Source organism: Ziziphus jujuba, chromosome 6, assembly GCF_031755915.1.
Source record: "Ziziphus jujuba cultivar Dongzao chromosome 6, ASM3175591v1".
Taxonomy (NCBI): domain Eukaryota; kingdom Viridiplantae; phylum Streptophyta; class Magnoliopsida; order Rosales; family Rhamnaceae; genus Ziziphus; species Ziziphus jujuba.
The window spans coordinates 19,735,389-19,758,803 of NC_083384.1; the positions used below are offsets into that span (position 1 = coordinate 19,735,389).

Genomic DNA, 23,415 nt, shown 5'->3' on the forward strand with positions numbered 1-23,415 from the left:
CTTCGAATGGGTCGGGTACAACTGAAAAGCCAGAATGCAAAATTGCGATCCAAGCGACTCTGTCCAGACAAAGGTCCTTGCTGAGAGTGTCCCAAAACTCTTACCACATCATAGAAAGATGAAATTTGGGGGTTCACAGAGATTCCCTGTATTTCCTCGCCCTGTCCACCGCAATTACCTCCATAAGCAGCACCGCTGCTTCACTTCCTTCGTTAAAAAGTTCCAAAGAGCCACGCAATCTCGAGCTTCTTCCAATGGCGGCAGTGGCAGCTCCCAAGGTCAGTCAGTCCCTCACTTCTCCATCTGACCTAACTTTGTTGTTATGGAGTTTCATGCTTTACTGTTTTCGTTGTTTCTCGAGAAAATTCACAAAGAAAGATGAGCAATATTTTGTACTTTGTTTTAGTCTGTTGCAGTGCTATTGGCACTTTTTTTGTTAAAAAAAAAAAATTTAATTTTGTATTATTTTTTACATTATTAGTTTTGAGAGTCAGAGTGGAGTGGGACAAAATGTATTGGTTTCAAGCTAGAACTTTAGTGTTTGGAGTTAAATGCTACCTGATTTCCATGATTATTTGTTTCCTGGGAAAATTGAGAAGAAAGTAAGCAATATTTGGGTCTCTGTTTTAGTACGTTGCAGTACCGTTGGCCCTTTTTTCTTAAATTCTAACCTTTTGTTTTTTTTTTTTTTTTTTTTAATAACATAATGAGTTTTAAAAGACAGGGCGGAGTGGGGGAAAATGTATTGGTTTAAAACTAAGAATTTATGATTACAATATTTATGACTACAATGAAATTGTTCTTTCTCAAGTTCTTTTGTAGGGACACTTAAAGCTTAAACCAATTTACTAAATGTTTGTGCAGGTCATTATTTTTTGGTGCCTGGTGCAACTGTGGCTACGTTACTTATGCTGAGTGTTCTTCATGCTCGTCGTATGTATGATGACAAAAAAGTATGCAAGATAGATAATTTACTTGAGTTTTAATGCTATTTTCTTTTCTTGCATTTCTCTTTCATCGGACTTAAGTGAAATGTTTGTTCCATAGGTTTTGACCCATGCTTAAATATGCATTCCTATAGTAATGCACCATATAGTGTGAACCACCTGCTATGATTTTCCTCCTTTTCTTCATAAAAGAGTCATCATTACCAGTAATTATGTCCTGCCACCTGCAGATGTCAAAACAATAGTTTTGAAATGCCTCTTTAGACATATCCAAGTGTATAGATCGTAGTCTTTTTGACCACTGTGAGCAATGCATGCAATCCTTCTGCTCCAGTGTAAATAACCTTTTGCTTAACTTGTTTCACCAAATCTTCTTCTTTCTTTTTTTTTTTTTGAATCTAGTTTTTCTCCATGACCACGTTGGTTAGAATTTTGTATCTCTGGTTATATTTCTTGCAGCAGCTATTATTTCTTGTCCACTGGAGGGTTTTTACCAATTTGTATCCTATGTCTTATTTTCACATGCTCCTTTGAGATGTATGTTGCATAACAATCAATTCTTCTCTTTATTTCCTTACATTTAAGTGCACCTAGTTTCTGTGACCATGTCCATTTATGAACCTCACTAGAATTTTCCTGGTTGTTCATTGCTAAATCTTTTGTGGATATAGGTTGAAGAGGCACGGGAGAAAGGAATTGAATCTGAGTTCCAACCTGATATAAAAGTAATAGTAGTACTAACCCTCTAGTTTTCATTATTGGCATGATTTCATTAATATAACATGGCTCTGATGTTTCAGTCTCACAGGTAGTTTCATGTCTAACTTTACATTTTCCTTACCATCTTTAGGCTACTTACCTACAATTGCTGCCTCTACGCTCCATTTCCAGATGTTGGGGTTACTTGACAAGCATGGTGAGTGGTCTTCCTATGCTACAGGCTGATAAATTTAGTTTTCTTATAAGCAATAATATCCTGGTAGAGTATGCCACTTAGGAGTTCTAACTAATTGTGGGCTTAAAAATTGTAAATGAGAAAAAAAAAGGAGTTCCACTTGTTAACCAGATTTAAATATATTTTCAATCTTACATCTTGTACTAGTACTTAGAGTGTGGGAAAATGGAAATTCAAATAAATTTATGATTCAACTCATGTTCTTATTTGCTAATTCTGATTATCATGTGACTTGTCCTTCCTCTTCTTTACACATATGTTAACTTATAATCTGTATTTTCTCTGTTATTTTATTTTTGTTTTCCTTTTTATATTTGTCGTTATTTTTCTGTATGTTTTGTATGTATTTGTTACTTTTAGAATATCATGTTACTTTGCCTACTATAATGAATTGCTTATAGGAGATTCCTGTCTGGCTACGTCCGCATGTGTATAGAGCTTGGGCTCGGGCATTCCATACAAGTACGACTGTCTATATTATTGTAGTCTTTTTGTATAATAAATAATTTTGTTCTGTAGTTGTTAATGTTTGGTTTTAATAGAAAGCAATAAAGTACATGCTTGCTAGACCAAATCTTAAAATGTGGTATTGTTTGAATTTTAGACTTGGAAGAAGTTGCTTTGCCTTTAGATGGATATGCTACTTTACAAGAGTTCTTTGTTCGCACCTTGAAAGAAGGTTGCAGGCCTCTTGATCCTGACCCACAATGTCTGGTAACTGGTAACCAACTTGGAAGAGATCTTCTTGTGTCGAATCTTTCGGACTAAGCATTGCTAACTACAACATAATCCTTATGACTGCTTATTTAATTTAGGTTAGTCCGGTTGATGGTACAATCTTAAGATTTGGAGAGATAAAAGGAGCAGGAGCTATGATCGAGCAAGTCAAAGGGTTTTCTTATTCTGTTTCTTCACTTCTTGGTGCAAGCTCATACCTTCCTATGGTGGCTGCAGTGGATGCAGATGGAGAAACAGGTGAACCAGAAAACTCTTCGAGAGAGAACAGTAAGAGGTCTTGGTGGAGAGTTTCACTGGCTTCTCCTAAATTTTGGGATCCTATGTCGGCATGGTAATATCATAATACCTGTCTATCTCTTCTGTCAGACATCTTTGATATTATGTTTTCATAATACATGGACGTGCTTGTTTGACAGAACTGGCACACATTAATTATCTTTCATCAGTTTTCATTAGAAAGATCATACCACAAGTATGTTTCATATTTTGCTTAGCTAGTAGACATTTTTTTTTTTTTTTTTTGACAAATAATGCTTTTCTATATGATGATTCTGATTATGGTTTTACCATATGGATTGGTTGGCAGCCGTACTAGCCTTTCTAAAATCTTCATTTGGTTCTTGATCTGTTCTATTATCTGTCTTTTTTAGTCAAATTATGAAATAAAGGATAGCTTAAAAAAAAAAAAAATGTTATAGTTCATTCAATTTACATACTATTTTTCCTTGCATGTGTTATATGCCTAATTTTTGTGCTGCAATTTATTGGTTTCTCTTACAATTGTACTTTTATTCATTTGTACATCACATTGAATTTTTTGTTCATATGCAATCAATGAAACAAATTGCAGATTAAATAAAAATTATTATTATTGATTTGTATTCATTGCAGTCCCATGAAAGGTCTATTTTACTGTGTAATTTATTTAAAGCCTGGAGACTATCATCGCATACATTCGCCAGCTGATTGGAATATTGTTATTCGCCGGCATTTCTCAGGTATGGTTATTTCTGAGGAAGCACTGTTCCTTGCACACATGAGGAACTGGTTCACTTAGTCTAATCTGTCCCCTGTTGGGAGTGCATGTGTCTCTTGTCAATGTAGTTATTTCTTCTGAAACTTTGTTGGTTGCATTACTCGGTCTTTCTGTTTTTGTTTTGCTATAGGGGGTTGGTAATGGTTATGACAGATAGTGTTGAAGTAGACGGATAAGAAGGCATAAAATAATTCAATATGAATGGAGTATAAGTTAGGGAAAGCTAAAGTGAATTATCTATAAAATCCTCTTGATACAAAAATTGCAGTACTTTAGCTAAGTGGGGGACAACTAATGTATGTTTGTTCATAAAATGATAATATCATTCACAATGATTTGGAACCTGAGTGTAAACAGGGTCTTCGAGAATTTGGATTCCTTGATAAACAAGTAAAGTGTAACAAATTTCCATCTTCCACAGCCTTTTACTTACAATCTGTTGTGGTTGATCAATGGTATTCTGTTAAGCATGTAAATTTGCATAGGATTTATAATTTCTCATAAACTCTCTGCAAATCGTAGTTATAGCCTATAGTCCATCAAAATTTAGTTTTAAATTTTTAATGCTCAGGATAAGAACTTTCAAAAAGCAAAATAATATTAATCTGGCAATTGAGCTGTTAGTGCATATTAGTGTAAACAACCCGGCCACTGAAATTCATGGATCTCACATGCTAGTCAAAAGGTAAAGCAGTTTGTCTTTTGGATGCAAAAATTTAATAGTTTATTGCTCATTGGTTAGTTTTAGCTTCATAGTATTAATGATTAGTGGTGATTTTAATACTTTGATTAATCTTCTTTCTCTGATAGTTGTAATTTTATGACACTACTTTGCAGGTCACCTATTTCCTGTGAATGAACGTGCTGCAAGAACTATCAGAAACCTTTATATTGAAAACGAAAGGGTAATTCCATTTTCTTTGTTTATTCTAAGATGAAAATGGCTGAAGAAATGGTCATGTTTATTGTAATACTTATATGTGGTATTATTGAAATTCTTGTACACAATTTGAGAGGTAGTGTGTTCTAGTAATTATGTAGAGACCTTGTATAATTAATTTTTCAATATGTCAACATGCTTGTCCCTACTTTTTGCTTACCTATTGAAAACTCCTTTGTTGCTTTGAAATCCCTTTTCCCTTGTTCTGAAGGTTTTCTTGGATCATTGAGTGCATTTTTATAACAGTAACTTGTTTGGTAGATATCAAATTCAATATAAGGTTTTATGGCTCTCCTGAATTCACTGTTTTAATTCAGATCTGGTTCTTTTCTTTCCCTTCAAATATTTCTGAATGTCGTGAATATTTTCTCTGATAAATAAAAAATTGTGTATTTTGGCTAACATGATTAGTTGTGTCTTTATCTTTTTATAATCTCTGGATAAATATCGGTTTCAATGATTGTTTCTGCGATTCTTTTATTCCAGGTTGTGCTTGAAGGTCTATGGCCAGAAGGGTTTATGGCAATTGCTGCAATTGGTGCAACAAATATTGGTTCAATTAAGGTTGAGTGGCTTTTTGCAGATTATACAACTCACCAAGAAATAATGCGGTGTACATTTTAGAAAATAATTATAAAAAGGAGTTGCACACATCAGCATTTAGTAGCTTAAAATTATAAAGAATTCAACCTTAAAAGTAAACAAAAAAATTAGCATGAAAAAAGACATGTTCAGGGTATGGACAAAAGGTCAATACGGAATTTGTGCATGACTTCCTGTATCCAGTAAATACATGTTCCAGGAAAAAAAAATTGTCCCATTTAATTCATTTTTGTGACTCAGATCATGGGGATAACGATTAATGTAAACAACTTTCTGCAGTGAATGATCGGTCACTCGTACACTTCTCTCACACCGACAAAACTGTCTCAATTGAACTAACCTGCAATAACTTAGTTGTAAACAAGTCAACTCATTTCTTTTGATTGACCTGCTTACATGGTTTAATTTAGTACCTGCTGTGCACGTGGCAGCTTTCAATTGAACCAGAGCTCCAGACAAATCGGCAAAGAGGGAAGTTATTGCAGGCTGAGCCTCCAGAAGAACGGTTATATGAGCCTGAAGGAATTGGAATGACTGTTAAGAAAGGCGATGAGGTTTGTGTTTCTCTTGATTATACCATTTCAAATCCACGACCAATTTTAGTTGTGTATATAAGTTTCGAAGCAGAAGAAGAATCTGCATGGAATCTTAAACTGGGATATCTTTTTTATCTTTTCTTTTTTAATTTTATTTTTAGGGTTTGATTTCTTCTAGCTTTCTGGTCTAACACCTTATTAAACATATCGTTGCAATTGCGTAAAAAGAAACAAACATTCAGTTTTGCATATTTCGATTCTAGATTAGCCGGTTCATCAATGTATGGATTTCAAGTGTATTCGTATTTGCTTTATGTATTATATAATGGGTTATCTGTTTCTATCCGTTCAGGTAGCTTCTTTCCACATGGGATCAACCGTGGTGCTCATCTTTCAGGCTCCAGTGAAAAACAAGGATTCCTCGTCAGAGTTCAAGTTTTGTATTCAACGAGGAGACAAAATTCGAGTCGGAGAAGCCTTGGGAAGGTGGCGGGATAGTAGCAACTAACATACCTTCTGTACAGCGCATTACAAAGTCATTGATAAAGTAAATTGCAGCTGAGATTTATTTTAGTACATCAATCAAAGGAAGTGGTTTGTTTTTGTTTTTGTTTTTTTTCAATTTATTTTTTTTCAAATTATAACATATCTTTTCTACTTGTTCTCTCCTTGCAAACGAAAAAAACTTAGAAAGGGTTCATAAGAAACTTGAAAAGTGGGTGCTCCTTTTCATCAGCAATGGATGCTCGACTCATGAAGTCTTTCTGACAAGATGTCTTGACTTGATTCTAAAAACTAAGCACTAATATAGAAACATGAAAAATCTGAAAACCAAAACTGACTTCAATTATTTATTATTTTATTTTATTTTTCATCTAAATGTCGCTCATAGTTCTATCATGGTAGAATGCCAATCATAAACAAATCAATCCTACACCACATCCTCTTCTACAAACTCCAACCATAACTTGATATGTAAGCCAATTACCAATCAGTAGATCCAGTGGTGAGCTCTCTAACAGGCTCCAACAATTAACATCAAAGGAAAATTAGCACCTTCGCATTTTGCCTTTTAAGAATACACCAATGCATTGTGGTATAACTATGGGTAAATCACATATTTTTAAACACTTTCAATAAACTCCAGCAACACACTAAACGTGTTCAATCATCCCTATATGATGATGTGCTCTATAAAAGCCATTCTCATTCACATTTTAAATAATGAACTATGGAAATGTAACAAGCCTCTTTGGGTGAGCCTATGAACAACTTCATTACCATATCTTGGTATCTACACAGATACTATTTAACTTCAGTAGTTCACCTTCTAAAACCAAATCGAACAAAAAATGAAAAGTCCTTTCACTGATATTCATAGTATAAGCATACTACAAAACTCCAGCATCTACTATCAACTTGAAAATCCCTCGTAATAAGATAATTTCAATATTGTTCACTTAACTTATAAGCTTGTCTAACAATGTAACAACAAACTTCGAATCATATCTCACATACTATAATCTCAAGCAATGACCAAAAATACTAAAAGAAACCCAACCCAGATCTTTGTTACCCACAAAAAGTAAGGAATAAAACACAGAGCAAGCATTTTTTTTTTTTTTTTTTTTTTAAAAAGAATGTTTCAAGAGAATAGCTTAGGCAACTAAGCACCATGATAAAAACCATAGCGTAAAGTCAGAATCCAGGCACAAGCACAATCATATTCTTATAAAAATTGAATTAAAATTTCCAGGAATGACAAACAAATCGAAGTATGAATGACAATTTACATTTTTTGTTGTTACTTTGATAGATCCCTCTTCATCTTGTGCTTTCCATCTTTGTCAAATGGCTTAAAATGACCCAGAAAGAACCCAAATCCCAAAAGCTCCTATTTTCTCTATACTTTCTATATCAAAACTTTGTTCCTGCAAATACCCAAAAAAAAAAAAAAAAAAAAAAAAAAAAAAAGAAGCAAAATTAATTCCACCCCAATAATAAAATATAAAAAAAAGAAAAATTATGAGAAATCTAAACCCAATTCGAAATTGTAAAAATTTTAAAAAGGCACACCTACGTCTGTTTGGAGTAAGCAGAGGAACTTGGAACACGCTTGTTACGGAACATCATATATCCGACGGGTAATACAACTCCGATCATCATGATCACCGCTCCGATTATGTATCTGAGTGGGCTCGGAGGTTCCACCTCTATCACCCCTCTGAACTGCACCCGCATCATATCAAAACCCCCAATCTGTGTTAGATCTGGATCCATAATAAACTTGCATACATAAAAACTAGAGAGAGAGAGAGAGAGAGAGAGAGAGAGAGAGTTACAGGCATTTCTTATAGCACTGGAGCCGAAGAGAGAGACAGAGATTGAATGAGTGTCCGTACAACGGCGAAGAAGAAGAAGAAGAAGAATAACTTCGCCCTTGGGCTTCAGTGGACGATCTGCCTCTCTCGCCGAGTCCGACAACAAGTAGAGGATTCACCGTTTGGGTCCTGCCTGACATACCGAAACTTCGCGCAATCGGTTCGATCTTGCCACGTGGCGAAATCTTCTTGTGTTTTAACTTGGGCATTTTTGTAATTTCGATGAAAGTTTCATCAGAAACTAGAACGCCACGTCGTATGATTGTTAAAGTAAAAAACGGCAGGTCGTAGAGTTATGACGTAAGCTTTGCACAATAAGGCGCAAAAGCCGCCAAGTTTGTTTGGGTGGGTGGAAGTTGCTGGCGTAGAGATTAGAGAGAGAATGACAGTCGTCCGAAGAGCTGCTTCACCGAACAACCTCTCCAAACTTGTTGGATTTGCAAACAGGTCCTTCAAATCATTGAGATTTCCCGGCGAGTCCTTCGATTCTTCATCGCCTTCCTTCCTTACTTATGGAATCCATGTCTTCCATTGCCCCGTAAGTTCTTTCTCTCCACATTTTTTTTTTATTATTATTGTTTTTGTTTTTTTTTTTTCCATTTGGTTCCCAACAAATCTGGAAGGCACAATGCTTTCCTTTCTATTTTTTGATTTTCTCGGAAACCAAACGTGGGAATCGTTGAGTGGTGGGCATATTTGAATTGGGTTTTGTGATAGGATGCAGTTGGTATTGTGGCCAAGCTCTCGGATTGCATTGCTTCTAGAGGTGGAAACATTCTAGGTGCTGATGTTTTCGTCCCCGAAAAAAAGCACGTCTTCTATTCTAGGAGGTATAACTTTTCTAGGTTCTGTTTGTTTAACAGAGCTTGAGATTGAAACTTGATAGATGCCATTTAATAATGTGCTATAATGGTTTTCTGTTCCAAAATGAATTCTGCTGCTGTAAAGTGAATATTATGGATTCTTCATTTGTTATGAAACTATATATGTATGTATATATGTATGTATATAAATATATATATATATATAGATAGATATTTTTATTTGAATAAAAAGCTTATTATCTATACGATTTGTATTTCGGTGATAGAAGTAGAAAAACTAATATGTAATCCAAGAGCATAATGTTTGCAGAACCATTCTGACCGAAAAAAATTTAATTTGTTTGCAAACTTAGCAGTGAATTTATTTTTGACCCTTTAAAATGGTCAAGACTGCAAATGGATGAAGACTTTTCTAAGCTCTCGAAGACATTCAATGCTATCAGATCTGTAGTTCGGGTGCCAGATCGAGACCCGAAATATAAAATTGCTATCTTTGCTTCAAAACAGGTCAATGTAAAATCTGTCTTTCTATTTTTTTTTTTTTTTCAATTAAAAAAGAATTAATCTATTCATTTTGAAGCTCTGTTTCTCTTACTGCAGGATCATTGCCTGGTTGATTTATTGCATCAATGGCAGGATGGAAGACTTCCGGTAGAAATAACTTGTGTAATAAGGTCAGGTTTTATGTATGTCTCCAATTTATGTAATAGTTTATGGTTATAAGAGGTTTTACCATGTTCTTAATGCATATTCGTTTACTTGTTATTAATCAGTAATCATGATAGAGATCCAAACACCCATGTGATTCGCTTTCTCGAAAGGCACGGTATTCCTTACCATTATTTGTGCACAAACAAAGATGATAAAAGCGAAGGGCAGATGTTGGAGTTGGTCCAGAATACTGATTTTTTAGTTCTTGCCAGGTACATGCAGGTAAATCAAGTTAGTTCTAGGTTCTTGCAAATTTATTTATTGTTTCAAATATTTAGAGGAACAGTTAGTAATAATTTTATCCTTGGAACTTTGAGGTGTAGATTGGTGAACAAGTTTCTTCCTATGATCTTCCTTTAACCTATAAGTCACATGGATTGGGAGCTTTGTGATATGTCACTGTCCTTGCTGTCTGTCCTTATTGTAACTTGAAAGTGAAAATAAATTTGGTACTTCATCGTATTCAATTATGCACATATTACCTTTTCTACCGAAAAATTAAGCATAAATTACCTAGTGTAGGATTCAAAAACTATAACTCCAATTAATTTCTGCAGATACTCTCTGGTAATTTTTTAAAGAGCTATGGTAAGGATGTAATTAACATACATCACGGCCTTTTGCCATCATTTAAGGGTGGGCATCCATCTAAACAGGTTTAGATTCCTTACCTTCTCCATGAGTTATGAAGATGTCCTTACTTTCTGAAATACATTCATGCTGCCAGCCTAACTGTCTAGGCATATTTAATTTGCAAGGTTATGTTGGCAGGCTTTTGATGCGGGAGTGAAACTAATTGGTGCAACAAGTCATTTTGTGACAGAAGAGCTTGATGAAGGGCCTATCATAGAACAGATGGTGAATATAGAACTTTATATTGTTACTTTTTAGTGGTTGTAACTGCTTAGTCATTGACATCCTTCTAGGGCTTTACCATAGATTCTTAGGCTAACTGTTTACACCTTAGATTATTCTCACCTTTTCTGATTTGATCTTTTACATCCATTTCTGTTTTTGTATGAATGACCTATATAGAATTCAGCTCATTGTGGTAGATGGAAGTAATACCTACTCATGAATATGTCAAAAATGGGATGGGCTTATTCGCAGCATGTTTAGATGAGTTTGTAAAGTTAGAATCCCTATAGTATAGCTTTTGAAAAACTAATGTATAGTGTTTTCAGAAAATGGTAGGAAGAAGTGATATATTTGTATTCAATGATGATATTCTTTACCTTTCATGAATGAAGTTCTACCAACATATTTTGGGTTGATAAGCTTCTGTCACAATTCGGTAAGACTAAATTAAACTGTTCTTGATATTGGAAAGTTAATAATCATGGTGTATCTCTTTGTTCATGTTTTATAGAGATAGTTTAGAAACTTCCTAAAATGTAAAGCCTAACGTTGCCAAAATTTATTGTGTCAATTGTTCTCATTCATAATCTTTCTGGTATTTTAAAGGTGTTTCCACTTTAAAATTGGAGGAAGATTTATATAGGGATTTTCTTTTCCATCTTAATCTTATTTTCTACTTAGCTTTTTTAATTGTTATGAAAAGATTGTGCAGCTGAACAATTCATATGATATGGAACTGCCAATATGTACTTGCTGTAGAATGAGTCACTCAACCTGGGCTTTCATCATACTAAAATCCGGTTAGATAGTCATTGTTTTTGCTTCCAGCCATGCATATGTCAGACTTTTGTTGTTGTTAATAGTTTCTGTCGACAGTGTAGATATTGGTGCCTGGCAGTTAGTTTACCATGCATGATGATCAAAGATGCATTGATGATGGGTTCTTTACCTTAAAAACAGCTTATAACACCTCTAGTTTCATTGTGTAGGTTGAGAGAGTTTCTCACAGAGATAACTTGCAGAGTTTTGTGCAGAAATCAGAGAACCTGGAGAAGCAATGCCTTTCGAAAGCTATTAAATCATATTGCGAGTTACGAGTGTTGCCATACGAGGAAAATAAGACTGTTGTATTTTAAAAAAGCATAAATTAGTTTAAAGGTGCTCAGTCTATTGTCGTTCAAAACTCAAATTGTTCAGTTTAAGTTGGTATTCACTTACTGATAGAATTATAAACTGCACGCTGTAGAACTTTTGACCTTTATTTGTTGTTGTATTGTGCAGTAAGGGCTCCATTTGCAAAGTGTCAAAGTTGAGAAGGAAACTGATTTATGGGATTTAGTTTATTGAGAATTAATTTTTTTCCTGGTATGTTTGGTGAGTAATAGGAAAGTTAGGATATGTAAGTAAATAAATTTAATATTGTATAATAAATTAAGGATAAATATGTATTTTTAAAAAAATTTAAAACTATTTTTTCTGAAATTTTTAAAATGATACATTTATTAGGTGAGAATAACTTTCCCACGTATTTTTATATATTGGTAAGAATCTAATTTCCTGAGTTCACATTTTTCCATTTCACAATAAATATCCAAATAAAAAAAAAAAACTATCACTTTCCCAAAAAAATTAGATTCCCACTAATTTTAACATTATCCAAATATGCCGTAAAAGAAATTAAAAATTTGAAAAAAGATATGGTTCATATTCTTAATTCATTTAACTTGTTCCATCAAATTATTCTTTGCAATATGAAATTTTAATGTAGACGAACATACAGCACTCGAGTAAAACTTGGCCATCTTTCTCTGATTAAACAGAACAGCTATTAGAGTTTGCATCTCTTCTAAATCTCTTTGTATTCTCACTTTTAACAGAAGTCAGGCATACATAGGTTTTGTTTCTGTCCTAGTTTTGCGGGCTAAATATGCACAAAAATCATATACTATTACTAATACTTAAGAACCCTAAAGAGCACTCAGTTGCTTCAATGCAACTGACTCGACGAAGTAGGATTTGTATCCCATCAACCCATCTCTGCTTGTGGATCTTGTTCTTGCATTTGAACTCTAGAAGACCCTGTGCAGTTTTGAGCCCAAAATAGATATCTTCTGTAATTTCCCTTTCTTTTTTATACGGCCATGCAGTGGTCTCATCACAAACTCCATAAACAACACCTATTACCAGAATTTTATGGTTAGATGTGAGGTAGAGACGAAAAGAACATGAATTTGCTACATGAAAGAAATGCTTACATTTGTTGTTCTTGGAGAAGGCTCCAACATGTTTACTTTTGAGTTTAACTACGACCTGCGAAGACAAGGAAACAAACTTGCAATTTTAGTTTGGCAGCCAGACGTTTCTTCCACAATTTTTTTTTTTTTTTTTTTTTTTTTTACTAACTATGGATTTTATTTACCTGAAAATTCTTGTTGATGTAGATAGAGACACGCTTCCATTGTAAAGCTCCTGTTGAATTCCAGTAAGGAGTAATTTAATTTTAGCTGCTTAAAATGTGACACTTCGTTATGTAAAAATGTGTCAAATTCGATAACTTACCTTTCCTAGTAAGTTGCAATAACTCTCCCACACAGAGAGATCCTTGCTCCTCCATTTGACTAAGAAAAGCAGCAGCTGGATTAGTTTCAGCCATTCCCTTATCATAGGGACTTATAGAAGCATTCTTTCTGGCTTCCTTTGGCAATCTTGCTTTCAGAGCTGCTTCTCCTCGCAATGCTAAAAAATAAAGCACTCCCTATAAACCAACGACCAATAGCTAAATACTATGCAAGATTTCTTTATGTTCTAGCAGTGACTGTTTTTCACACACGGAGTGGATCTCGATACATGTGAATTTCAAGTACTAACTAAAAGTTTTGAAACACTCATTAATCAGTTCATTGATTTGTAAGTTACAATTGTACAACACAAATAGTCAAAAAAAATCAATTTTGCTTCAGGTTTACTTCACAAGAAATTTCACGGAGACCCCAAAAAACAAAAGACGATATGTTTGTCAAAAGCTAATCAAGAGTTGTACAGAATCTTCCATATATATATATATATATATATAATTATCAATTTATTGATTAAATTTTTCCAGAAACAGTGAATTTCATTTTGCAAGGTCAAAAAATTTGAGGACAAAAGCAAGCACCAGTTGCAGCTGAAGCAGTGAGAGTCATAAGATCACCGTGACTCTGGATGTCAACCGCCGATCTAACAACGGAGGCTACACGGTCATGATCAGCTCCTGCTGCTTCAGCCATTTCAATGCAATGTGATGCCAAGAGTTCAGTAGCTGAGGCCAAAGCCATATTCATCTTTGACCCTGAACCACTTGAGTTTTCTGCTGCAGCTACAGAAGCCAAGGCTGCAGCAAGTCCAGCAATGGAGACAGCAGAATGCACTCTTGCATTTTCTACCCTTGCCCTGTCTTTCTTCTTCATTGTGCTGTTACTAGACTCCTTATGGTGGAACCATTTCACGATTGATCCCGCCATTCGTGTGGGAACAGATTTTGTGATCTTGCCTGACTGCCAAAAAGGAACATATATAGTTAGTAGCTAGCAATTTTTAACAAATACATGTATATTGAGAGTCGGAGATGGATTATTTACTATTGGTGGTAAAACAACTGCTTCTGGGACTGTATCAGGATTCTTCTCAGGGATAAATTGTTTCTGCTTTTGAGCAAGAGCCTTTGAAATTTCTGAAGCAGAAAGACTCCATGATCTGGACAAGAATTCCATAGGTTCGTGCGGTGTTTGTGGTTGCGGTATAGCAGGCAAGAATGGCCGCATTTTTAGCTCTTCATCTTCCTCTACGTTGAGCAGTCCATGAAAAGAAATAGGTTTCCGAGCTGAATAATAACCACTTCCCATTCTAACTATGTTTATTGAATTCCCACAGATAGAAACTTGCTTTAAGCAATCAAAAAGCTCTTGTTCCAGTCATTTATGGTGGCTAATGTATTTTTTTTGTACACCTTCTACAAAATTCGAAGTTTGACTTACCTTGACTATTCCTGTAAAAATTTATTGAAGGAAAAGGTTAGCATTTTATAGTATAGGACTTTCAAACCAACAACAAAGCAAGCATCTTAAAAAAATTTTAAAAAAAAAATCCCTAGAAAAAAAAAATGGGTACAAAGAACTTTTGAATTGCTATACAAACAATACCCAGTTTTCAAAACAAGAAAAGCTTTATGGAATTAATGCAAATAGATGAAATTAGACACAACTGAGAACAAACTAAGGCTTGGAAGCTTCTAATACGACTATAGGCAATTCAAACAAACACTTCTCAAACAGAAAGTTTCAGAAATATTGGAATTAAACCCAGATGAGAAAGACACCTGCTCTGCTGACCTTCCAAACCAAGAAGGCTAGTCTACTAAGAACAAACCCACGACCCTTTTTGCAAACAAACTGATTATATACAACAAAAAAGGACTTAGAATCAAGGAGGCAGAGCGAGATTAAACAAACGCAGACCCAATTTCTTGTGCTTTGAAAACTCCCATGAATTCAGGTAGGAATTTCATTAAGATAAAAAAGAACAAGTAATTGAAGAAAAATAAATAAGAAACCAAACAAAGCCACGAATCTCGAAAAACTAGTTCAACTACAAATTATGGAACAGAGACAAAACACATGCCTGAAGAAATGGGTGCGGTTTCTTAACACCCATGCAAGCTAGCGCTAATATCTATAAGAGAAAGCATTTGAATATATATTATATGAATGTCAATGTAATAAAAAAACACAAAAAAAAAAAAAAATAACCATGGTCGTCTTCTTTTGTGGGTTGAGCGCGCTATTAAACTTTCGGTGGTTGTTAGTTTAAATGGAAAGGAGCCTGAAAGACCAGCAAGTTGATGGCCATGCACAAACCTTTACTGGACGGTGGGGACGGTTTTGAAACTCGTATGTATGAACAATATATATTATATATGTATATGGTTAACTTAAGTAGTATGTATATATATGGCTAACTACATATATATACAATGTACCATCACCATGGCAAAGGTTCTCAAAAGAATAAAAATAAGTAAAATGCTCTGTTGGAGGAAAAGAAGAATATCTTTATTTTTTTACTTTGATCATTTGAGCATGTAAAACATCAACAGGAAAGCAAGTATTTTATTTATTTATTTCTTTAAAGCCTGGAGACAAATTCTAAAACGGTAATAAAATATTTGTAATGATAATTATACTATGTTGTGAGATTTAGACCCCTAAAATCTGTTCTTTTCTGATGACGTGCCGACATCATGTTGTTGATTTCTGGATTTTGGGAACTTAAGCCATGCATTCTTAACTAATGTTTGGTCTGATAAAAATTTTAAATAGTTTCAGTCAATCTTAGTACAGTTCAACATCCCAAATGAGTCCATAATGTCTTACCAGCAATAGTCTTTTTTTTTTTTGTTTTTTTTCTAAAAATTATTTTCACATTGATAAAGAAAATAATATAAGAAACACATCTCATGTCAGTGTGATTATCACCATTTTAAAGGTACATGCATGTACAAATTGCAATAGCTAGACTAGCTGTACCGGTAATTTGTTCCTTTTTTATTTTTTATTTTTTTGGGTTCCTAATAAATATAGCTAGGAGCTCTACAATGTTTGTGCATATTTATATTCTCTTTTTGATATTGAACTAAAAAAAAAAAAAAAAAAATGTCCTAATCTTGGAAGGTTAAATTATCAAGTTGGTATGGTGGGGCTCTATAAGAGCTTTCAGGAAGGAACCAAAGAAAGAAGTGGCTTTCTCAAGAACTAATCAAGAAAGACTGCTGCTAGACATATATCTACATACATACACACCAAATTAATGCTCAAGACGACAATGCCATGTGAGTGATGAGATATATAAACGTCCAATTTGTTTTTGGTTGAATTCCAAGACGTGTGACTCGATGTTTTGGGCAACATTACACAGTTTAAGCTAAGTTTAGGCTGTCCCATTAGCTACCTATTTTTTATTATTATTATTATTATTATTATTATTATTATTATTATTATTATTATATATTTTTTTAGTTATGTGTGTGTGTGTATATATATATACACATATGAGGTTTTGTATTATTCTTGTCAAACCTTCAATCAAAAACACCTACCGACCAAAAGATTCCAACTCATCCAAATTTATATTCCTTTGGATAAAATATTGCAAAATAATAAAGCATCCATCTTTTTTTTTTTTTAAATAAAATTATTATCTTTTGCAACTTTATCTTTTATACCAAAATAATCCGATGAATTGGAAAACTCAATTAGCCCCACGTTCATACCGCATAATTACGAACAGACTTTCTTTTTCTTTTTTTTTCTTTTCTTTTTTTCCTTTTTTCTTTTTAAAAACAATTACGAACAACTTATATTACTGTTTTTATTCATGAACAAGCTAATTAACAACATAAACGAGATAAACGAGAAAAAAGGATGAAGCTGAAGGTAAACGCGACAAAAATACCCAGTATTTTCATAATTTTGCAAGTAGCTAGCAGGAAAAGAAAAAAAAATAAAAAATGCTATCTCTGGAATTATGAACAATGCTGGGTGATATTTCTGCTGTTTTTGAGGATTATTTTGAATTTTGTTTTCATCTTCATGTTCTACTACAAATGAAGTCAATATTGTCAAATCATGAATCTAAATGTAAATTGTTTTATTAAAATTGTAAAACGTGTATATCGTAAGATACACTTGTTATTCATTGAATCGGAACAATATATCATAAAACGAAACATATCGAATCGAGTCGGAAATAATAATCAATAATTTGTATTATTTATAATAGTAATATATCTAATAATGAGTTAAATCTATCCATAATAATAACAACAATAATAAATTATAGTAATATCAATCTATCATTCATCAATTCAAACATAATTATTAACTTTAAATTCAACATATAAATTCTAAAATAGTAGCTACATCCATAAAATAAAATTTTAATGTAAACTATTTTTTGAAAAAAAAAATCTAATTAATTGTTAGTAGTAAATTATAAATAATGTTAATGTTCAAATTCATCAATATCATCATCATCCCCCAAGTCATCACCACTATCTATATAATGGTCTTGTGCTTCCTCATCATTACTATCATTTTCTTCAATATCAACTATTTGTTTACCTTGTAAGATCTTTTGAACCTACAAATAAGTAAATATATTATGTTACTAGTTGGTGAATATTTTACAAAAAATAAAATACTTATTGTTTATATACTACGACTACCTTTTCTTTTTTTCTTTTTTCTTTTTTCGCTATTTTCTTCTTTTTCCTAGTTCAAAACTTTCAGTGATATTCATCCAACTTGTACCATAAGGCAAGACTGAATTTTCCTTTTTAGTAATCCACTTATCATCAGATTTTAAATCTGATAGGTGGATAGGGTCATGGAACTTACCTTCTAATATTTTTTTCTTATGTTTTTTCTTTAATTGAAAATTGTACTTTACAAAACAAGTACACTTAATCTTAATTGTTCCAAATGAATTCTTCTTTTTTAATATACCTATTTAAAAAACGATATTAATATTTAAACCACCATATATAATATTTATTAATATTTTAAAAACAAAATACTATACCTGATTAAATGTACTTCAGTATCTTTCACATCTAGTGGTACTACAAGTCAAACTAAGAATTCGAATGGCAAGATTTTGAAGTTCTTTACAACTTTCATCAAATCACTCCCACCATAAAGCTATAAAATTGAAAACAATAAATTTAATGTATAATTTAATTTATATAATCTACCAATAACTAAATTTAATATTTTACCTAATTGCTTTATATTTCTAATTTGAATAGTCATATCCATACCAAACATATTTTCTGCATCCTGAAATCACTCCAACTATCTATCAATTATAATTCTTAACTTAGGTTTAGTACACGTTCTTTGTATTGTATCATAAAAGCGAGTTTTTACTTCATAATCTACATCAAATTCAAGAGAATATTAAAATCTGCATTTCAATTCAAGTATGATAATTAATTAAAATAGAAAAATAACTAAATCTAATTAATTAAGTCATAAAAATATTATAATTAATAGCTAGAATACTATAGAAAAAAATAAATAAATCACTAAATAATAAATAAAATAAAATTGTCTTGTAACTTGGATTAAGAAAATAGGCTACTGCATGAAGCGGCCTGTGAAGTTGTAATGCCCATATTTCATCAATGATATCTTAAATAAGCTTATAATGCTTTTGAACTTTATCAAAATTAGCTCAATTTTTTTTTTTTTTTTTGCAGGGTCCATTGCTTCATAGGTGTAACCCATGATAGGTTTCAAGTCTCCATCCATAAGCCTCAATGCTTTTACTAATGGGAGTACACATTTCAAACAATAATTAATTGATGTCCAAATTTTTTTTTATCACCAAAAATAATATTCGTAACCATTTTACCATCTGATTTTTTATAATAATTGCTTTTTTGCTCTTCAAAACCAAATATTGCATTTAGTCCAATTTTATTCTCTTCCAAACCTCTCAAAGTCAAATAAGAAATAGTAAAACTAGCCACAGCAGCTCTAAGTAATTCTCTTCCTTTAGTATATTTTCCCATCAGGTTAAAAATCCAAAAGTGCCTATAAATATACACTGTAACATTTTTTGCTTTAGACACTATATCACTATATATGAATAAGTTTCCAATATTAGTTAGAATCAAATCTAGACAATATGTTGCACAAGAAGACCAAAATATTTTTTTTCCTTTTAGCCATAAAAAATTCTTCAGCTTCTACATAATTTGATGCATTGTCTATCACTAATTAAACTACATTATATTCACCAATTTCATATATTACAGAATCAATAAGCTCAACTAAATTTTTAGCATTTTTAAATATACGTGAAATGTCAACACTTTTTAGAAACATTGTCCCTCTTGCACTATTAACTAAAAAATTAATAATAGATTTATTTTTCCTATATGTCCAACCATCTGCTATGAGTGTGCATCCTTTTTTTTTTTCCCCATTTAATTCTATATTTTTCTAATAATTCCTTGTTAATTGTTTCTATTTCTTTTTTTTCTTTTTTCAAATATTTAATCCTAACCTTATGGTAAGATGGAGGTTTCAAACCTAGACCAAATAAAGAAACTGAATTCAACATAGCTGTAAAATAAAGACTTTTTACTAAATTAAAAAAGAGAACGTTTGCATAAAAAAAAAATCTACAACTATCTAAACAAAAACTATCTCTATCTCCTTTTTTCCATTTAGTATTTAAGGTAGTAGTTGTTGATTTTTTACCACATTTAATAAAAGCATCCATCATAAATTTTTTTTTTTTTACCATGTTCATCTTCCTCATTTTCAAATCATCTTCATCATTTTTTTTCTTATTTCCATCTATCAATTGCTTGAATAAATCATAAATATCATTAGGAACTTTCATGCATAGGGCAACATCTTTTCGTGTACTAGCTAAATGAATTTTTATTGTAAAAATACCTCTCCAATAATAATTTTGACAATATATACACTTCAACCTCAATCTTTTTTTTTTTTTTCCCTTCCTCTAGTTTTTCACAATAATCCCAAGTTGGATCACTACTTTTCCCTTTTTTGGTTATCTACCATATTTCCTTAAACGAAAAAATAAAAATAAAATAAAAAGGGAAGAAAAATAAAATTTGTTTGCTTACCAAAATATTGAAGGGGGCGATAATCAAAGGCAATATCTTATACTAGCTGTTATCACCTTACTACTTAGATAAACTAGGTTTATGTAGTTATATGCACATCTTATTTTATTATTTGTTTAAAATATTAATAAGGATTTTTATTCCACTTCCTCATGGACTTGAAAGAAATCAAGCTATCTTATCAATTTATCATAAAATAATAATAAAATTGTTGTTTGTTCTCTTTAACCAATAAAATAAAAAGAAATAAATAAAACAATAATAAATTTCTTTCATGTATCATCATCGTCTTCTTATCCACTTCTCCGATAGATTATTATCATCTTCTTCAAAATTTCTCCAATAGACTTTGTTCTAAAGCAATTTGCAATTAGAGAATTTCCCTTGGGCTTAGTTTGGAGTACAATTTATGGGGAGAAAAATACAGTTTTGTGAGAATCATCAATAAAAAAATCAGCAATGCAACCACAACTCCCTCGTAATTGTCTGAAAGCACTGGCTCAGCCAAGGTTGTCTTGTATGATCTCTCAAGGCCTGGACTGGGGTTTTCTTCGATTGGTCCAATTAATTTCCAAGTTTTCCAATTTGAATCGCATCTGGGATAGAGTATTGCAACTTTGCCAACGAATCGGTGAATCAATGCTTCAATCCAATCATCCGATTTGATTCTGTGAAATGTGTGATTAATCCAAAAATCGATTCAAACAAATAATGTATATCATTTTACATCCATCTCGATACGAATTGGACGATTCATATTGTGAATCGTCCATTTTTAACAACAATGGATGAAGCAATTTTTTATGGAGTTCATGGTAAAGTAATAGACCGTATGAATGCAACATATGGTCATCCTTTTAGTAGAGATGAGATCAATAATAGGATTTTTTAAATGTACCCTGCTAAAGCTCTTGGCTCAAACGGTATGTCAACATTATTCTTTTAACATTACTAGTCAATCGTAGATGCAAAGGTAACTAAAGCTTGTCTTGAGGTTTTAAATAATAATGGGGATATCGGTACTATTAATCATACACTTATTGCTTTAATTCCAAAAGTTAAAGAGCCATTACAAGTAGTTAAATTTCAGTCTATTACTTTATGTATTATCGTTTATAAATATTAGCTTAGACAATAGTAAACAGATTAAAATGATTTCTTCTTGTTCTAATATCTTAAGAACAAGGTGTTTTTGTTCTCGAAAGGCAAATTGTACAAATAATATTTTGGTAGCTTTTGAGCATATACATATGAAAGGGAAAGAGAAATCATGTTCTGATTATTTAATAGATGTTAAACTTGATATGAGTAAAGCATATGATCATATGGAATGAGGTTTTTTAAGGAAAAAAAAATGATGGAGGCTATGGGATTTATATCTAGTTGGATATGATCATGAGATGCATATCTCCAATGTCCTACTCGATTTTGCTCAATGATTGATTGCGAAAAATTTAAAATTCACAAATTAATGTTTCAAATATACTCCATTAGAAGTATAACAGTTTATTAAATTAAGGTTCGGCCCATTCAAGACTATAGAATCCTTAATTACATTCTTCTGCTATAAGGAAACACCCTTTGATTTTAATTATGTTTTAGGAGAAAATGATTTTCAAAATAATTTTGCAATTGCACTCAATTAGAACCACTAAACTACCTATATACCTATTTTAAAGTGATCAAGCCACTTGTAGTTCTCAAAAAGATTTTATTATTTTATTGATAAAAATCATAATTTAATTTTGAAACATGAAAATTTGAACTGCACCTAGCATTAAACTAGGCTGCCTACATATCCTTTGCAAAATAAAGTCGACTATAGTTCATTGAAATAATTTTGGAAAACTTTAGAGTTTTTGAAATTTAATTTATAAACCAATTTGATTTGTTTAGGTTATTTGATTTGGAAAATTTGGAGCAAATAATTTTATTAAATTTTAAACTAAAAGGCTTATGCATCAAAAATAAAGAGACATTCCAACTAGGTTGGCACCCCTCAAAGTCTCAATTATATACAAACATCTTTTAGCATTTGTTAGACCACCCTTGATTTGGTAGAGGTAATCAAACAATATTAGTTTCCTGAACTTATTACTTAGCAACTCTTGATTTAGGTTGAACTTTATACCAAATAATGAATTCATAGTTTGTCATTTGAAAACAACTATCCTTTTATTTAAGTAGGATTTTTAATTGGCTATTAATTTAAAAACCCTTTTGGATTATTATTTGATGCTCCTTTTAATTTATTGGACTACTTAAATATTTGGTAATTAATAACCCTTCTAAAATTTATTAGACATTTGATTGGATTGTATGTCAAATGAATTTCAATTGGCATCCTCTTATTTTGATGGACTGAACACCAATTAATTTTAAATTAAAATGTCTATTCAAAACTTATTTAGACAAATTAATTTATTTCAAAAAACAAGCATCATTTGTTTATAGCCCCACGTTTACCTAGCTATCCATTTTGGGCCTTTGTAATATTTAATCCAACAAATTAAAATAATTTGAACCATTTGGTTATAGCCCATGTTGATTTAGACCATAAGGAAATCATTTGGCAACATTTTAACCAAATCAAAATTTACCAGTTAAGAGAATCGGCTTTAAAAGGCTTAAACATACAAAACAAAACAAAAAAAATTTTAAATGGCGTTTAATTGATAGCCGTTTCTACACTAAATAAAATTAAATAGATAATTATTTTATCTAAAGATTAGAGTTAAAATCCCACATAAACTTTACCAAATTAAGAAGGATGAACATAGAAAAATATTTGGATTTATATCAATTAAAAGAAAATTAATTACCAAACTTGGTTATCTATTAATATATATAACCATGAAAAGGAACTTTGAAAGAACTTATTGATCTCAAGTATTTTAGGTTCTATTCTTTTATGTTTAAGAATTTTTTTTTTAAATTTTATAGATATTTTCCTTCTTCTCTTTTTTTTTTTTTTTTAATCTTACAAGATACATAGAGGAGAAAAGGACAAAATGATTGTCACTTATTGTGCAATACCAACATATCGAACAAACTGTGAGTTTATTTGTTTCAACTCTTGCTTCCACACTTTATTGTTCTTTTATTAAATCTAACAAAGGAGCTAAAGCAATAAACAATATATATGAAATTATACTCAAATTAAGAGATTGATTTTTAATCATTGTA

The 23,415-nt window shown here is 31.9% G+C and overlaps 4 protein-coding genes across 10 annotated transcripts; 2 read left to right on the forward strand and 2 right to left on the reverse strand.

Annotated features, from left to right (window-relative positions):
- LOC107430284 (phosphatidylserine decarboxylase proenzyme 1, mitochondrial) lies at positions 1-6,358 on the forward strand. Of its 2 annotated transcripts, XM_016041116.4 has the most exons (12): positions 1-278; positions 865-953; positions 1,619-1,672; positions 1,798-1,863; positions 2,304-2,364; positions 2,507-2,616; positions 2,718-2,971; positions 3,532-3,638; positions 4,514-4,581; positions 5,103-5,180; positions 5,651-5,773; positions 6,108-6,358. In XM_016041116.4, the coding sequence occupies exons 1-12, from the start codon at positions 35-37 to the stop codon at positions 6,261-6,263; spliced, it is 1,410 nt and encodes a 469-aa protein (XP_015896602.3). In that variant the 5' UTR covers positions 1-34; the 3' UTR covers positions 6,264-6,358. The 2 variants fall into 2 exon arrangements, with proteins under 2 accessions (XP_015896602.3, XP_060674171.1); XM_060818188.1 differs by lacking the exons at positions 5,651-5,773; positions 6,108-6,358 and adding an exon at positions 5,499-5,632.
- A 1,090-nt stretch (positions 6,359-7,448) lies between these two features.
- On the reverse strand, positions 7,449-8,252 carry LOC107405400 (uncharacterized). 2 transcript variants are annotated; one of them, XM_048463963.2, is made up of 3 exons: positions 8,098-8,252; positions 7,832-7,984; positions 7,449-7,686 (listed from the first exon to the last, which is right to left on the reverse strand). In XM_048463963.2, the coding sequence occupies exons 1-2, from the start codon at positions 8,101-8,103 to the stop codon at positions 7,832-7,834; spliced, it is 159 nt and encodes a 52-aa protein (XP_048319920.1). In that variant the 5' UTR covers positions 8,104-8,252; the 3' UTR covers positions 7,449-7,686. The 2 variants fall into 2 exon arrangements, with proteins under 2 accessions (XP_048319920.1, XP_048319919.1); XM_048463962.2 differs by having other exon boundaries at positions 7,836-7,984; positions 8,098-8,251.
- A 129-nt stretch (positions 8,253-8,381) lies between these two features.
- LOC107405403 (formyltetrahydrofolate deformylase 1, mitochondrial) lies at positions 8,382-11,892 on the forward strand. 2 transcript variants are annotated; one of them, XM_060818191.1, is made up of 8 exons: positions 8,382-8,674; positions 8,854-8,966; positions 9,314-9,467; positions 9,561-9,634; positions 9,734-9,893; positions 10,229-10,327; positions 10,443-10,529; positions 11,519-11,892. In XM_060818191.1, the coding sequence occupies exons 1-8, from the start codon at positions 8,519-8,521 to the stop codon at positions 11,663-11,665; spliced, it is 990 nt and encodes a 329-aa protein (XP_060674174.1). In that variant the 5' UTR covers positions 8,382-8,518; the 3' UTR covers positions 11,666-11,892. The 2 variants fall into 2 exon arrangements, with proteins under 2 accessions (XP_060674174.1, XP_024924826.3); XM_025069058.3 differs by having other exon boundaries at positions 8,448-8,674; positions 9,317-9,467.
- A 420-nt stretch (positions 11,893-12,312) lies between these two features.
- Positions 12,313-15,474, reverse strand: LOC107405401 (VAN3-binding protein). Of its 4 annotated transcripts, none has more exons than XM_060818190.1 (7): positions 15,317-15,474; positions 14,150-14,556; positions 13,723-14,065; positions 13,089-13,265; positions 12,949-12,998; positions 12,785-12,839; positions 12,313-12,706 (listed from the first exon to the last, which is right to left on the reverse strand). In XM_060818190.1, exons 2-7 carry the CDS (start codon positions 14,411-14,413, stop codon positions 12,468-12,470), a joined length of 1,128 nt encoding a protein of 375 aa, XP_060674173.1. In that variant the 5' UTR covers positions 14,414-14,556; positions 15,317-15,474; the 3' UTR covers positions 12,313-12,467. The 4 variants fall into 4 exon arrangements, with proteins under 4 accessions (XP_060674173.1, XP_060674172.1, XP_048319325.2 ...); XM_060818189.1 differs by having other exon boundaries at positions 13,687-14,065; XM_048463368.2 differs by having other exon boundaries at positions 13,687-14,065; positions 15,425-15,448.
- Between the last annotated feature and the right edge of the window lie 7,941 nt (positions 15,475-23,415).